Source organism: Microcaecilia unicolor, chromosome 2 (assembly GCF_901765095.1).
Source record: "Microcaecilia unicolor chromosome 2, aMicUni1.1, whole genome shotgun sequence".
Lineage (NCBI taxonomy): Eukaryota > Metazoa > Chordata > Amphibia > Gymnophiona > Siphonopidae > Microcaecilia > Microcaecilia unicolor.
In genome coordinates, this window is record NC_044032.1 from 174,290,512 (window position 1) to 174,307,290 (window position 16,779).

Genomic DNA, 16,779 nt, shown 5'->3' on the forward strand with positions numbered 1-16,779 from the left:
ATAATGCCTCTGTGTCGCTCCATGGTGCAACCACACTTTTGAGTAAATTGCGTTCAGTTCTGGTCACTGTATCTCAAAAAAGATATATCGGAATTAGAAAAGGTTAAAAGAAGAGCAACCATAATGATAAAGGAGATGAAACTCCTCTCGTATGAGGAAAGTCTAAAGAAAGTAGGCTCTTCAGCTTGGAAAATAGATCAGTATTTGTCTCTCTGCCGGAATTGGCAAACGCCTTTACGGTACAATGTATTCCACATTGAGCCTGCAAATAGGTGGGAAAATGTGGGATACAAATGTAATAAATAAATAAATGATTGAGGTCTACAAAATCCAAAGTGGTGTAGAATGAGTAGAAGTAAATCAATTTTTTACTCGTTCCAAAAGTACAAAGACTAGGGAACACTCAAAGAAGTTACATGGAAATACTTTTAAAACAAATAGGAGGAAATATTTTTTCACTCAGCGAATAGTTAAGCTCTGGAACTTTGTTGGAGGATGTGGTTCACTCAACAAATAATTAAGCTCTGGAACTCTTTGTCACAGGATGTGGTAACAGTGGTTAGTGTATCTGGGATTAAAAAAGGTTTGGACAAGTTCCTGGAGGAAAAGTCCATAGTCTGCTATTGAGACCGACATGGGGAAGCAACTGCTTACCCTGGCATTTATAGCATGTGTACAGCCAGGTAGGAAAGCCTTCCCAACTGGACTCTAGCTTAAAAATTAGCTATTTTCTAGTAAAGTAGCATGAAACCTATGAACATAAGATATGCCATGCCGAATTAAATGAAGGTCTGTTGAGCTAAGCATCCTGTCTCTGACACTAACCACTCTGGGTACTCATCAAATCCCAAAGGTAGATTTATTTCTTATAGCTCTTTTCCAGTCTACCTGGTCAATCATTTTTTATGAACTTTTGCTCTGGGAAATTGTTCAAACCGATTCTTGATGCCACACTATGTTAGTGGCCTTGTCTTTTAGCTGCAGATTGCACAACTTGATCGTGTACTGGGTGAGTAGCCTAGTGGTTAGTGCAGTGTCCTGAGAACCTGTGGAACTGGATTCGATTCTCATTGCAGTTCCTTGTGACTCTTGGCAAGTCACTTAACCCACCATTGCCCCAGGTACAAAATAAGTACCTGTATATAATATGTAAACTGCTTTGATTGAAACCATAGAAAGGCGGTATATCAAGTCCCATTCTCTTTCTGTATTTTTTTAATAGTCTGATGGCCTTAAGTTTCATAGACTGGCCTGTTTTAGTGTTTGAAAGGTTAAATGAGCATCCCCTGTTAAACTATTCCATCCCACTCATTTTGTTTCATACCCTCTCTCAATCATCTCTTCCAAGCTGAAGAGTGCTGACTTAGGTGTTCAAGCCCTTTTGTAATTTCTGTTGCCCTTCTCTAAACCTTTCCTAATTCCTCTATATTCCTTTTGAGACCAGAGTTGCACACAGTGCTGAAGGCATAGTTGCATCATGGACCTATTCAAAAGCACATAAGGACATTCTCAGTTTTGTTCTTTTCAGATAATCCCAAACAGAGAGTGTGTGTGTGTGTGTGTGTGTGTGTCACTTTGATCTTCTCCATCTCAGATTTCATCTGCCATTTAGATTCCAGTTTTCTTAGTCTAACAAGACCCTTATGCATTTTGATACAGTCCTTTTGTGTTTTAGTGATTTCAAATAAGGTTTTGTATTTTGTAAATTTGATGACCTTGCTCATAGCTCCTTTTTCCGGATCATTTATGAATATGTTAAACAGCACAGACCCCAGTACCGATTCTGGGGTCACTCTACTATTGACTTTTTCCATTTGGAGAACATGTAGTCATACTCCCTGTTTTTTTTTTTTTTGTCTTTCAATGCAGGCTAGGATACTATCCATGACTTTTAATTTCCTGATGGAGTCTCTTGGGGATAATGTTTCCAAATAGATTAATTTGCTTATACCATGACAGTAATGAACCTTACTCTTAAACTGGGATATGTTGGATATGATTGTAATCTCTGAAATTTATTGCTAATGGTTGCTTTAATACTTGCATCATACCAAAGCAAGCTTCCTTCTAGAGTTCATAGGATATCAATATAAAGGCAATTTATCAGTGTATGCTTGGGAGTGGCTTTTAATCAGGCCTGTGGCACCCACTATGATGGGAAATATTTCTGTATCTTCCTGCTATGTTTCTTGATCTCGAACTGTATTTTTTGACATTGGAGGATCTTCTCTCGCTATTTCTCTACATGGGGGACAGAATAATCAGTCATTATGGACATTTGTTGGTTTTTGTCCTTTTCCATTATATCCAGTTTTCTTGCAGTGAGCTTTTATTGGTTGGAATTGGGATGACCTTGGTGATCATAAGTTTTATTTTTCTGAGTCATGGTCTTAGTGCTTTTCTGGTACAGTAGTAATATGTAGTTTCCAGTGGATATCCATATTATTGTAAGAAGATTGCAGTAGGGTCAAATGATTCCAGAACTTTATTTTAGATTGTTCATAATTTCTTCAAAGATCTTGCTGAAGCTACTGAACAACTTTCTCCTTCTGCAACAGATCTTGCTAATTTTTTTGAAGATAGTCTCAATTCCCCTATCTTTGTCAATTGAACATCTAGATGAATGTAATTTAAAACAGATGATGTGACTTTTATGAAATCATACCAATATTGATTATCATAAATTGTTTTAGATTTGCTAAGTAAAATTATTACTTCCTTTAGCAGAGATCAATGTGATCTGGATCCTTGTCTCTCTTTTATGTTGAAATATCTTCCAGTTGAGGAAATTTTAATCGTTATTGATTTTTGTAAATTTGATGTTGCAACAGGGTTATTATCCTGCTAGTATTAGTTTTATCATTCTTTTTCCCATAATCAAAGATCATCTTAAGTCTCCGTCCATTTGTTCAAATTATATACCAATTGCCATTATTCCTTTTTTGGCTGGGTTATCTGAATCTTTTGTTGGATTGCAACTTCAAGAATATTTGGAGACTTTTGACCTGTTGGATAGTCGTCAGTCTGGATTTAGAAAGTATTAGAGCACAGAAACCTGTCTCTTAGCTCTTATTTTAGAGCTAAGGATTTTAGTTGACAACTAGTAAAAAAAGGCCCGTTTCTGGAACGAATGAAACGGGCACTAGCAAGGTTTTCCTGGGAGTGTGTATGTTTGAGAGAGAGCCAGAGTGAATGTGCGGGTGTGTGACAGAGTGAGACTGTCTGTGTGACAGTGTGTGTGTGAGAATGAGAGTGTGTGACAGGGCCCCCTCCCCTGTTCCCAATGCCCCTCACCCCGTTCCCTCCCCTCCTTTTCCTCCTCCTTCCCACACTTTGGGTTCCTTAAGGCTTTCAAAAGTCTATGTACCCCCGTGGCCCTAACGCCCAGTATCCGGATACCCCACCACTTTCCTCCTCACCCCTCCCCAAGATGTAATACTTTCACGTCCTTCATTTTTTAAAAAAGTGTCGTATCTACCCTTTGTACAAATGCCCGGCATTCAGATTGTGTTCCTCTCGTAAATTTTCATTTCTTTCATTCATTCAGAACTTGCCCCCCCCCCCCCTGAATACTTTTGGTTCCTTCAGTCTTTTAAAAGTCTCCTATGTACCCTGTGTGCTAATGGCCAGCATTGAGATTGTTTTCCTTTCCCAAATGTTCATGTCTTTCAGTCGTTCAGAACCCCCCCTCCCCCCATTTAACACTTTCAGTTCCTTCAGTCTTTTAAAACTCTCCTATCAACCCTGTGTCCTAATGGCCAGCACTCAGATTGTTTTGCTTTGCCAAATTGTCTGTCACTGATGTCACTGAGGTCAGTGCATGCCTGCCTAGCAGACCACTTCCGGCAGGCACGGTCCCAGGCTCATCCTGTTGGAGGTGAGAATTATTATATAGGAAGGGCATTCCATCTGTTCTCATTCAGCTGGATTTTTCAGCTGCTTTTGATGTAGTTGATCCATGATCTTTTATTGTTCAGGTAATCCAATTTGGTTCATTCTTGAAGGGTATTAGATTGGTTCTCTTCTATTTTGAAAAATAGAAATTATAAGGTAATTATGAAAAACGAGAGCTCTCCTTCCTGGATTCCTGGTTGTGGGGTACCTCAGGGTTCATCCCTGTCTCCCATCTTGTTTGACATCTATTTTAGTCCTCTGGGTAAGCTCCTTTAAATCCATGAAGTTGTCATTATATTTATGCTGACATACAGATAATGTTTCGGTCACCTCTACTGTTCCTGAATTAGTTGAACACATTAAGTCCTGTTTTTCTAAAATTTCTAGATGGATGATTGATAACCAACTGAAATTTAAATGCGTAAAAAACTATTCTTGTTATGGGTCAATGGCAAATCTTCTTTTCTGATTATAAATCCAGTTTTAGAGGGTAAAATGATCCAACTTCAGAATGTTGTTTAAAAACCTGGGTGTATGGATCGATTCTGATTTAACTAATGATACGCATATTAAGACGCTTACGACTTCTATTTATTTGGAGCGTAAATATTTCTGTCAAATTTGTTTTCATTTCTCGATTGATGATATCAGAAAACTGGTTCAGACTGATTATTTAAAAAATTGACTATTGTAGTTCTCTCGGGCCCTCTTTACTAAGCAGCGCTAAGGGCAAGCTAGCTTTTTAGCGCACACTAAACATTGGACGCTAAATGCTAGACACCCCATAGGAGTTTATGGATGTCTCTAGTGTTTAGCAAACGCTAATTTTAGACATATGCTAAAAACATTATTGCATCTTAGTAAACAGGGCCCTTTATTTGGGTTTTTCCTTGTTGGTCAAGATTCAGATACTTCAGAATACTGTTTCTTGATTACTTTTTCATGAAACTAAGTTTGATCATGTTACTCCTTTGCTTAAGGCCCTGGTTGCCATAAGTCTGTGTTTGGTTTTTAAGATCATGAATGGTGTTTGCACTGAACATCTTCTTTAGTTCCTGTACAACCTTCTAAAACCACAACTAGGCAAATTCATGTTAAATTAGTTTTTTTTTCTTAAACTTAGGTTAGCCTCTTCTACTAAGACTTCATACTTTTGCAGTAGTTCCTATTTGGAATGGTTTGCCTTTTGAAATTTGGACTGAATTTAACTGAGGTGTTTTGTAAGCTACTTAAGTTTTTGCTTGTTTACTAAATTCTTAAATTTGTATTTCAATGTTCTCAGGATCAGTTTCTATTGTATTTTGTCTTCTGGCTTGATACAGTATTTGATATGTTATGTCTTTCTGTACAGAAACTTTCTCCTATCAGAAGTTTACAGCCAACAAAAAGAGAAATAACTGTTTCCAGTTCAAATGTATAGAATCTGTATTTATGTATCTGTTTCCCCCAAGGACAAGCAGGATATAAAGTCTTCACAGATGGTTGACATCTTTGTTTATTTAAGACTTGATATACTGCTAATATTGACAAACAGATCGCAGCGGTTCACAAGTAAAACAAAAAGCTGAAGCTCACCAGGAAAGTCTTTTGGGTTAGAAAGAGGGAAAGGAAAGGGGATGGGATTTGAGATATGTTTATTAAAATCTTGTTGTACTGATTTGGCTGGCAAACAGTTGACAGCGGTTTACCAGGGCTGGTTTTAGACCATCTGGGTCCCAGGGCAGAAGTTAAGGAGGGGGGTCCCTCCTATTCCCTCTCCTCCCTGCCCCCCCTCCCAATCTCCCCAGCCACTATTACTACCAAAGTGGTGACTCCTCAACTGGATCTTTTTTTGGTGGTGCTTCTTGCTTGCTTTGCAGCTACTTTAGCCTGAACCAACCAATCGGGCTGCAGCACAGCATATGCAAGAAGCACTCCGAAACCACCCCTATCCTTTAAACTTATCGCTGTGCTGCCCTGGCTTATTTGAAATTGAAAGTACTCATGCCTCCTTCCTCCCCCCCCCCCCCACCCCTGCACATTGTAATGCTATGCCTGAGGGGGGGATGGAGGAGGGAGGCATGAGTACATAAACAATTATGCTCAACCATGTCTAGCCAGTTAATAATATGTAATATTGTTTACTATATACTGAACAGTTCCATTGTAAGTTATTACTAATTAATGCTGGCTAATCTTTTGATAACATACTGTTCAATGTAAACTGCTTAGAACTTGTCGGTAAAGTAGGTTATAAATGCCAAATTAAATTAAATGAGTACTTTCACTTTGAAAGTGGACTGCCGCACCACTGCGCCAGGGCCAGCACATGTAAATTAATAATGCAGCTCCATTGTTTTGTTCCAATATTAAAAGGAGACACCACTGCATACCTACCATCCATTCTGATGCTTTGAAGTGCAGTTTAATTGAAATACTATGCCATTATTAAGTAGCAGTGAATGACTTTAATTGGTGCTGGTTTAAACAGTGTATCACTAAGAAAGTATTGTGAAAAATACCAGATTAATAGCACTCGCGTGGCTCTATAATTATAATACAAGAAGAGTAACCCGATGAAAGAAGTGCTGTACCACCAGGCAGCAGTATATTTGCGTGCTAAAGAGAGTGGGTAGATCTGAGGGTACTCTCTCTATATAAAAACATACAAAAAATGTACATAGTGAATGGCAATAATAATGGAACAATGGAATGTATTATTATCATGCTTTCAATAGGTAGTAGTGATCCTGGTTCTAGTAGAGGTTGAAGTGTAATAGGGCATTAAAAAAAAAAAAAAAAGCAAAGGGGATTACTTATGTGTTCTTTAATCATAAGAATCACAGTGGGGGAGGGGGGAGCTGGCTGGCTGCTGCACAGCGTGTGCAAACTGCAAAGCACTCCAACTCAGTGAAAACTGTCTATAATTAAACTACAGCTCTTCCTGTATCGTGTAAGACGTGTATCATACCATATGGACTAGCTGTCCCTACCAAAGCAAGCAAACGCTTTGTGATTAATTGGTATTAAAGAAAACTAAGAGTAAACAGGTTTCATTCACTTTTTAATAGAATTTTCTGTGGTTCTTATGATTAAAGAACACATAAGCGATCCCCTTTGCTGTTTGTTTTTTGTTACATTTGTACCCCGTGCTTTCCCACTCATGGCAGGCTCAATGCGGCTTACATGGGGCAATGGAGGGTTAAGTGACTTGCCCAGAGTCACAAGGAGCTGCCTGTGCCTGAAGTGGGAATCAAACTCAGTTCCTCAGTTCCCCAGGACCAACGTCCACCACCCTAACCACTAGGCCACTCCTTCCCTGGAATTCTGGTTACGTTCCACTGAAAGCAGTCAAAGCTCTGTCCGAGATCTAGCTGGGAAGAAGGCTATGGCTTTGAGGCTTTCTTCTGTCTAGCATGAATGTGTCTGGAGCAAGAACTATAATGATGTGAAGAAGTCCCCCCTCCTGATTTTCCCTATTATTGCAAATATGTCACACTGAATGGGTTCTGATCTTTAAACAAAACGTAATATTAGACATAGGGAACCTGAATAAACACACAACACAGTTTAAGTTATTACATCATTTATTTAAGAAACAAAGAGGCTCATTTTCAAAGCACTTAGCCTCCCAAAGTTCCATAGAAACCTATGGAACTTTGGGAGGCTAAGTGCTTTGAAAATGAGCCTCAAAGGCATCCACCACCGATGTCACCCATGTGAAAAAATAACTGCCCCCTCAGTTAATCAACCAATTTGATAATTAGATTGATGATTGAACGCAGCCAGACTTGACTGCAGTCTGCCTTGTTGAATCTAAACCTCATTACAGAGTAATTCAAACCTTACCACAAAGGTTCTCATGGATCAGCTCCAGAATCTTTTGAATCAACAATGTCGAAATTGATGCACAGCAATGAACAAGGATTCAAAATGAGCCTCTCATCAACCTTCCTGTTCAAGTCTCCCTCAAAGCTGTCAACATCAAAGTCAAAAAAAGAAGCTGTAGATCGAGCCACTTCCTCCTGAGGCATCAGTGTCAGGTCCTTGGAAGCTAGTGCAACCTCTCAGATGTCATGCTCTAACAGGTTCAATGTCAGTGCTTCTCAGCTGCTACTTAACATTAGAGAAATAGCAAGATTCATCCAACAACTATGGTTCTGATTAAATAGGAAGCCTGAATTTTGGAAGCTCACATTAAAGTGGATTGCTTATGTTCTAATTGTAATGTGATTGGTGTTTTGCAAAATGAAGTATGTTAGATTGGTCTAGTCATTAAAACACTGTCCTTTGTCTAGATTGTGAACTTTCTTATTTCTGGAGAGGGAATGAGCTAGAGATGGGATTGGAATGTATTATCTTGCTTGTGAATAAGTTTTTCTTAAGCAAGTTTCTTTTTTAACTACCCAGCATCAAAAAAGCTGTTTCACTGATGAATGCAATAGACCCAGGCAAGTTTCCTCGGCTGCTCTCCCGCATCCTTCAAAAACTTCATTTAAAGGTTTGTACTGTTTATGAGAAAATAGGATGCTACTGAAACTGTAAAATCTTCTATTGGATCTTCACAATGTGGTTTATGTGGACTATCTGGGCCTTGTGGGCCCCCTTAGCCAAAAACAAACAAACAACAAACAAAACAAAGGAAATATCTTGTGTGAAAACATTGCTTCAGATTGTGTTGGGAACATTTTACTTTTGCCAGGCAATTGTAAATGTGGAAGTGAAATGTTCTCCCCCACCCTGTTTGTATGGGACTTCTTGGAATTCTCTTTTTAGTAAAGCTTCAGTCACCGATTTCTTTTGTTAAGACTTCCTTATACTTTCAACTGATTGAAGTGAGATGTATATAAATACAAATAATGTCACTCTGCCCATAAATTTATATAGTCGTGCTGCTCACCTATAACAGGTATTTTCTGTACAGGCATACAAGTGGGTGACATCATCCAATGGCACCTGGGCTCAGAACTTTAATGCAAAGTTAATGATTAGTTGAGTTCTTGAATGAAGTAGTTAGCAGATGAGAGCCCATATACAATCTAATGGGTTCTCATCCGCAGCTTGAGTAGAACTGCTTCATTCATTTGATCCAAATACAGCTGGAAGACCAGTTGTGAAAAGAACCTTAGCAATCTGACTGACTTCTGTGTATTTCAGCTATGAACAAGCACATATTCTCTCGGCTCCAAGGTCAAATCTCATTAAATTAGTGTTATAGCAACTACAGTAGCCCTCTTGAAATGTGCCTCACTGACTACATTCTTCAAGGCAGGTTATCTGGTCCTCTCTTCATACTTTCACCACACACTGCTCTTAAACATTCAAATGAGGCTTTTGCAAGTTGGAAGCACTATTTTGCTATTCAGATGGAAAGGTGTTAAAACCTTTAGTAAATACTTGGGATGTGCCTGAAGCGGTTTGATTCACAACAATATAAATGGTATAAATAGTGTAGAATTGTCATAGGAGGATAACCATTAGTAGAGCATAGGGTTAAAAACCTTCTCTGCTTGAAATGATATGTTCTTCTAATGGAAGGTGTCCGATGAATTCTTTGCTTTGGTCTTCACCAAGGAAGATTTGGGAGAGATACCGGTGCCAGAAATGATATTCAAGACTGACAAATCAGAGAAACTGAATCAAATCTCTGTAAACCTGGAAGATGTTATGAATACCATCTAGTCCAGGTGATTTGCTACTCTTCAATTTGTCAAATTACCCCAAGATGTAATGGGCTAATTTGACAAATTGAAGAGTAGCAAATCACCTGGACCAGATGGTATTCATCCCAGAGTACTGATAGAATTGAAAAATGAAATTGCAAAGCTGTTAGTAATATGTAATTTATCTTTAAAATTAAGCATGGTACCAGAAGATTGGAGGGTGGCCAATATAACGCCGATTTTTAAAAAAGGTTCCAGAGGTGGTCCAGGAAATTTATAGACTGGTGAGCCTAACTTCGTTGCTGGGCAAAATGGTAGAGACTATTATAAAGAGCAAAATCACAGAGCATATTCATAAGCATGGATTAATGAGACAAAGCCAACATGGATTTAGTGAAGGGAAATCTTGCCTCACCAATCTACTGTATTTCTTTGAAGGAGTGAACAAGCATATGGACAAGGATGAGCCGGTTCATTATTGTATATCTGGAGTTTCAAAAGGCATTTGACAAAGTACCTCATGAAAAACTCCAGAGGAAATTGGAGAGTCATGGGATAGGAGGTAGTGTTCTATTGTTGATTAAAAACTGGTTAAAAGTTAGAAAACAGAGAGTAGGGTTATTCTCAATGAAAAAGGGTTCCGCAAGGGTCTGTGCGGGGACACTGCTTTTTAACATATTTATAAAAGATCTAGAGATGGGAGTAACTAGTGAGCTAATTCAATTTTCTGACGACACAAAGCTATTCAAAGTTGTTAAATTGTAGGAGGATTTTGAAAAATTACAAGAGGACCTTATGAGACTGGGAGACTGGGCATTCAAGTGACAGATGGCGTTTAATGGGAGCAAGTTGAAAGTAATGCATGTGGTAAAGAGGTTCCACATTAACAGTCACTGACCAGGAAAGTGATCTAGGTGTCATCGTTGATGATACGTTGAAACCCTCTGCTCAGTGTGCAGCTGGGGCTAAGAAAGCAAATAGAATGTTAGGTATTATTAGGAAAGGAATGGAAAACAAAAATGAGGGCATTATAATGCCTTTGTATCACTCCATGGTGCAACCACACCTCGAATACTGTGTGCAATTCTGGTCACTGTATCTCAAAAAAGATATAGTGGAATTAGAAAAGGTACAGAGAAGAATGATGAAAATGACAACTGTGATGAGATGACATCCCTATGAGAATGAAAATGATGAGATGTTGGGACGACATCCCTAACGCGGCTAGGGCTTTTCAGCTTGGAGAAAAGACAGCTTAGGGGAGATATGATAGAGGTCTATAAAATAATGAAGTGGAATGGAATGGGTATACGTGAATCACTTCTTAACTTTTTCCAAAAATATTAGGACTAGGGGGCACACAATGGAGCTGAAAAGTAGTAAATTTTAAACAAATTGGAGAAAATATTTCTTCACTCAATGTGTAATTTAAACTCTGGAATTTGTTGCCAGAGAATGTGGTAAAAGCAGTTAGCTTAGCGGGGTTTAAAGAAGGTTTGGATAGCTTCCTAAAAGAAAAGTCTATAAGCCATTATTAAGATGGACTTGGGGGGAAAATCCACTGCTTATTTCTAGGATATAGCAAAATATTTAAACACACATGAATACAAGTGTATTGCTTCTTCAGCTTATTGAAAGTGGAGTAGTCTCATATATAACACACGATAAAGATTATTTGATTTTTCACCCAATGACTGGGTGTATTATCTGTGTGTATTGTCTAATCATTGACTTAACCTCCACCACCCTTTGCTAATCTTATACATGAAAATATATTTCTGTTTATCAATATGCTATCATCTAATTTTATGCAGCACTTAGCTTGAACAAGTTGGTGCTCTTAAAACCCCGACAGGTCCCCGTTTCGTGGCTACTTTTTCAAGGGGGAGTCACCAGTTCAAGTAACTGTCTCAAGTGCAACTGCAGCATTACTCTGCTGCAGTTGCACTTGAGACAGTTACTTGAACTGGTGACTCCCCCTTGAAAAAGTAGCCACGAAACGGGGACCTGTCGGGGTTTTAAGAGCACCAACTTGTTCAAGCTAAGTGCTGCATAAAATTAGATGATAGCATATTGATAAACAGAAATATATTTTCATGTATAAGATTAGCAAAGGGTGGTGGAGGTTAAGTCAATGATTAGACAATACACACAGATAATACACCCAGTCATTGGGTGAAAAATCAAATAATCTTTATCGTGTGTTATATATGAGACTACTCCACTTTCAATAAGCTGAAGAAGCAATACACTTGTATTCATGTGTGTTTAAATATTTTGCTATATTTTGATGCTCGACAGAGCACAGGCACAATTGTTTATTTCTAGGATAAGCAGCATAAAATGTGTTGTACTGTTGGGATCTCCAGGTACGTGTAACTTGGATTGGCCACTGTTGGAAACAGGATGCTGGGTTTGATGGGCTTTCTATGTGTTCCAGTATGGCAACGCTTATGTTCTTATGGTGAATGGGCTGAGAAACATCAAGAATAGAAGCTGGAGACTGCTCAAGAAGTGACTGCGCTGGGAGCTTAAATACCTCCAGAGTTTCTTTTGGGTGACTAGACTTTTTACTGTCCCCATTCTGAGATCTTGAAGGCATCTTCATGGAAGATTCTTGACTGGTTTACACAGAAGAAGCCTTTTCAGGATGTAGATAGTTTTTTCACACAGGATGCTAGAGGCTGCTTAGTTTCCAGATGTGAGGACCAGAGACGTGAGCTCTGGATGAAGCGAGTGGCACATTCAGTGAGTGAAATTGGAGGGTAGGCATGGAGAAGCAGAAAAAGTAAATGGAAACGTAAGGGCATCTGCAGCAAGACAGGGGAGAAGGAAGAATGGAGCAGTGAAGAGGAACTGTGTGTTCCCTTCACTGGCGAAGAGATCGATTAGAGGCATTCCCCAATATCAAAAGATGGACCTCAGAATACTTACACTGAGAGACTATTTATGAGGTCAGAACACTCTTGAGTTTGTCAGCTAGCTATAGCCAAGGATATGTAAATTTATGAAAAATTATATAAACAGTCATTTCATCAGTTCCCACACATTCAAACAAAACTAAATTGATAAATAATTGAAAAGCTTACATAAAAAGGACTAAATATACGTGTATTCGAATAAAATAGTATTGATGCTAGAATAGTTTTACAAAGGGTGGAATTTTGGAAGTTGATAAGGATCCCCAGAATGAAGAAGTTGGATTCTGTAGAAGAATGAAGGCTTTTGATAGAGGACAGTCGTCCAGGTGTGGGAAAACTTTTGTGGCCTTGTCTGTGAAGGTGGGTGCAGCTGTCACAGTGAGATGCATGGAAAACACCTTGGGTGCTGAGGAGAGGTCAAAAGGGAGAACTTTGTACTGAAAATGATTGGATTGAAGGGAAAACCTGAGGTATTTCTTGCAGCAAGGATGGATTAGAATAGGCATATACAGTTCTTTTGAGATCCAGGATGCACATCCAATCTCGCTTGAGCAGAGGAAGAATTGATGGAGTAGTGGTCATTATAAATCTTTCCTTGAGCAGGTAACAGTTGAGGTTCTTGAGATCAATGGATGGTTATGTCCTATCCATCTTTTTTAGAATGAGAAAGGGGACAGTTCTATAACTGTGTGCTATACATTTGGTATCTAGATGCAGTGCACTGAGCACTAATTCTACAACTGCACCTGGGCGCCCAGATCTCTTGCTAGAATACTAGCATAAGTCAACATCTATGCACCTATGGGGCTAAAACATATTTTAGTCCCACGTAAAGGACAGACAAAGAGGGAACGTATACAAAAGTAACAAATATTGTTATTTTAGCTTTCTGGAATGTAATTAGGCGTAATTAGACATCCCTCCAACGGCAAAATCCAAGTTCACTATTGCCCAAAAATAACACTGAAAGAATAAGACACAAGGCTCAGATATAAGAAAAATAGAAAAACTGGTTTATTATATAGGCAACAGTAAAGCAGAGATGATGCACTTATGTGGAATTATCCAAAATGATGTTAAAATACTGAATTTTATGTACCTGTCAAGGCAGTGTAGAGAACGCACACACAACCTAGTCCTGAATCTTATTAGGACACCTGACTCCCCAAGACACTATGAAAAAGAAAAGTTCAACCTGCAGATAAAAAAGGCTCTCCCACGAACTCAAGGGACAGAAGCAGTCAGGAGGTTGTCGGACTTTGAAGGAAGCAGGCATCAAGCTTGGATGGTAGGCGGTCTCTCTCTTTGGATGGTCAGTCAACAGACCAGTATCCCCAGACAGTCAGCAGGCAGGAGCTCTCCCCCAGCGGGCATGTGCCCGGCTTGCATGTGACTGGCTTGGTCCAGACTGATAGCAACTCTCGTGTGAACTGCACAAGATAATATCAAGCAGCAGCCCTTATTATGCCTAGGAAAGGCTTCTTATACCCTTTCCTCTGGTTTAGTGCCTTGCTGACTAAGACAGCGAGTCTGCGGTTTTCCATTGTTATGGCTTGAGGGACCAAATAGGGCCTTAGGCACCATAAGCTGATTTCTCCGGTCCATGAGGTCCCAGTTTCTGTAAACAAGTTTGTTGATGGAGTTATTTTTGCCTTTCTTCAGCCTTGATATATCAGCAATGTTCCCACAAGCCTGAGTCCTGTTTCAAGCGCAAGCCTGACATTGGCCTAAGTCTGTTAACCAGAACGTCAGGTTCATGCATAGTGCCTTTCTGTAGGGCTCTTTTGCTCCCACACACCTACATTTAGGCATGCTCACTTATGCCATGTCAGTAGGCAGCATAAATACATGTGCCAAAATGTGGCATTTCTGTGTGTAGCTTCTGTAAATTACTTGAATAAATGTTAGATATACCTCCCTATGTGCATCCCCCTTTCCATTTACGCACAAAGCGAGTGGCACACTAAAGTTATAGAATACCACTTAGCACCCAACTAGCACTTACATGTAACTGTTACAGTCACGTGTAAGTTCTAGAATTCTGTAACTTATGCATGCTCTCAATGCATAAATGTAGGCACCAAGTTACAGAATGAGGAGAAAGTATTTTGAATAGAAACCCTGTTTCTTCTCTGAGGTGGGATGGATTCTATGGCACTGGTTTGGAGAAGTAGGTGGATCTCCTTCTGTAACAGGTGGCTGGAAGGAGGTTTTTTCCCCTTAGTAGAAAACGATGTGGAGGGTGACTGTTTAATCTGAGGCAGTAGATATCCTGCATAATGTGTTGCCAAGCAGAAAAAAAAAAAACCCTGAATCCTTACTTCCACTGGTACAGCAGGATGAATGCTTTGGAAAGACTGGATGTGAAGATCACAGTCAATAAGAAAGTTGTTGCTTAGTTTGGGTAGGAGTCACCTGTTTAATTTGAGCCCTCCCCCTGAGGGACTAATTTTATTTATTTTTTGTTTATTTTTGTTATATTTGTACCCCGCGCTTTCCCACTCACGGCAGGCTCAATGCGGCTTACATGGGGCAATGGAGGGTTAAGTGACTTGCCCAGAGTCACAAGGAGCTGCCTGTGCCTGAAGTGGGAATCAAACTCAGTTCCCTAGGACCAAAGTCCACCACCCTAACCACTAGGCCACTCCTAATTCTACAACTGTTCCTGGGCGCCCATATCTTTTGCTAGAATACTAGCATAAGTCAACATCTATGCACCTGTGGGGCTAAAACACATTTACCTGACCCTGGGTAAAGGGCAGACAAAGAGGGAACGCATACAAAAGTAACAAATATTGTTATTTTAGCATTCTGGAATGTAATTAAGAGTAATGTCTGTTGTGATTTTCTGCCAAGCAGTTAGTAAAAAAAACCTGAATCCTTACTTCCACTGGTACAGCAGGATGAATGCTTTAGAAAGACTGGATGTGAAGATCACTGTCAATAAGAAAGTTGTTGCTTAGTTTGGGTAGGAGTCACCTGTTTAATTTGAGCCCTCCCCCTTTGTCAAGGTTTAGGTACTGCAGCTTGTTTTCCCTGAGTTTTTTTCATAGTAAAACTTGTACTGGTTGAATGGGGCGCGCCTAGCAGAGGTGGCCAATGTGGAGGGTTGAACATTCGAGAGATGCTGAGCCATGGAGCAAACGGTCTTTCATCATGTCCACAGTCTCCTTAACTTTCTTCACAAAGAGCGATTCCCCAGCACAAGGCGCATCTGATAACCTGAAGTGAAAGTCTAGGTGTAAGACTGCAGTTTCTAAATTAGGGATCCTAGCCGAGGTTTCAAAGGAATCGTAAGCAATCCTGATAAAGTGAGTGCCTTGTTCATTAGCCAGAATAAATGCTAATTTCTCTTGAGGTTGTGTAGCGAGAGCTGGCATGAAGACTTTCACTTTGTAGAAGATGGTTTGCATATATTGCACTCTATAGAGTAGGTGGATGGCTATTCTAGCAGAGAACATAGCTCCCTGAAGAACTTTCTTTCCTTTATGGCCCATCAATCTAGAACCTTTGCCATGGAGAGAATTAGAATTATTTCTGCATTTTGTTTGGGTTTTCACATAACTTCTTCCATAATTACTGAAGAGTTTGATAACTGGACTTGATTTAATCCTGTACATGGTTGGACTTAATCTCATATCCAATGTAAAGACTGACTGAATAGAAAGTGGATTTTACCACATGCAGAGTTGTTGGACCTTGAGCATGCCATATACAGGTACTACTGCTGTTGTCTTTGGGGTCTCTCTATATATTTTAAAAACCTGAAGACATCTAATTTGAGCGTGTTTTTCTGCTGAAGGGGAAAGGGTACTTCTTTAACCATCTTATTGACAAACTCTGGATATGAAATGGCCTTGTATGCGGACTCATTCCATGGAAGTGAAGGATAAAAGTAAGAAGGGAAATACATAAATTCCTCTTCCTCATGCTCCAGTGGAGGGGAGCTGTATGTCCAAAGGGTCTAGTAGGCCATCCACAGTGGATGCAAGTGAGTCCAGAGAGGAAAGAAGAAGGGATTGAGCTAGTTTGTGCTGTGAATCTGAAGAAGATAATGAGACACAAGAGCAGGAAAAAGAAGAAGGGAGTGATGGTTCATTAAGTTCTAACATAGAGCGACCACTGATGCATCTTTAAGGTATTTCTTCACTGAGTTCATCTTTTGAAGGAATAAGTGGGAATGCTCTGGCAGTTGAAGAGATGTCAAAGATTCATCAGCTACTGTAACCAATACCAGCATCTTAGGATTAGGGCATTGCTAAGTGGTGGGACTTTCTTTAGCGTTGGACAGTTCCACAAAACAGGCACTGACAAGTATCGTT

The 16,779-nt window shown here is 39.6% G+C and overlaps 1 protein-coding gene across 2 annotated transcripts in view; it reads left to right on the forward strand.

The window, feature by feature from the left end:
• COMMD10 (COMM domain containing 10) overlaps nt 1-16,779 on the forward strand; it is a 340,599-nt gene that overhangs the window by 12,383 nt on the left and 311,437 nt on the right. For both annotated transcript variants that reach the window (XM_030193511.1, XM_030193512.1), the window contains exon 2: nt 8,284-8,374. In XM_030193511.1, the coding sequence (XP_030049371.1) occupies nt 8,284-8,374 (91 nt within the window). The remainder of the gene's footprint in view (nt 1-8,283; nt 8,375-16,779) is intronic.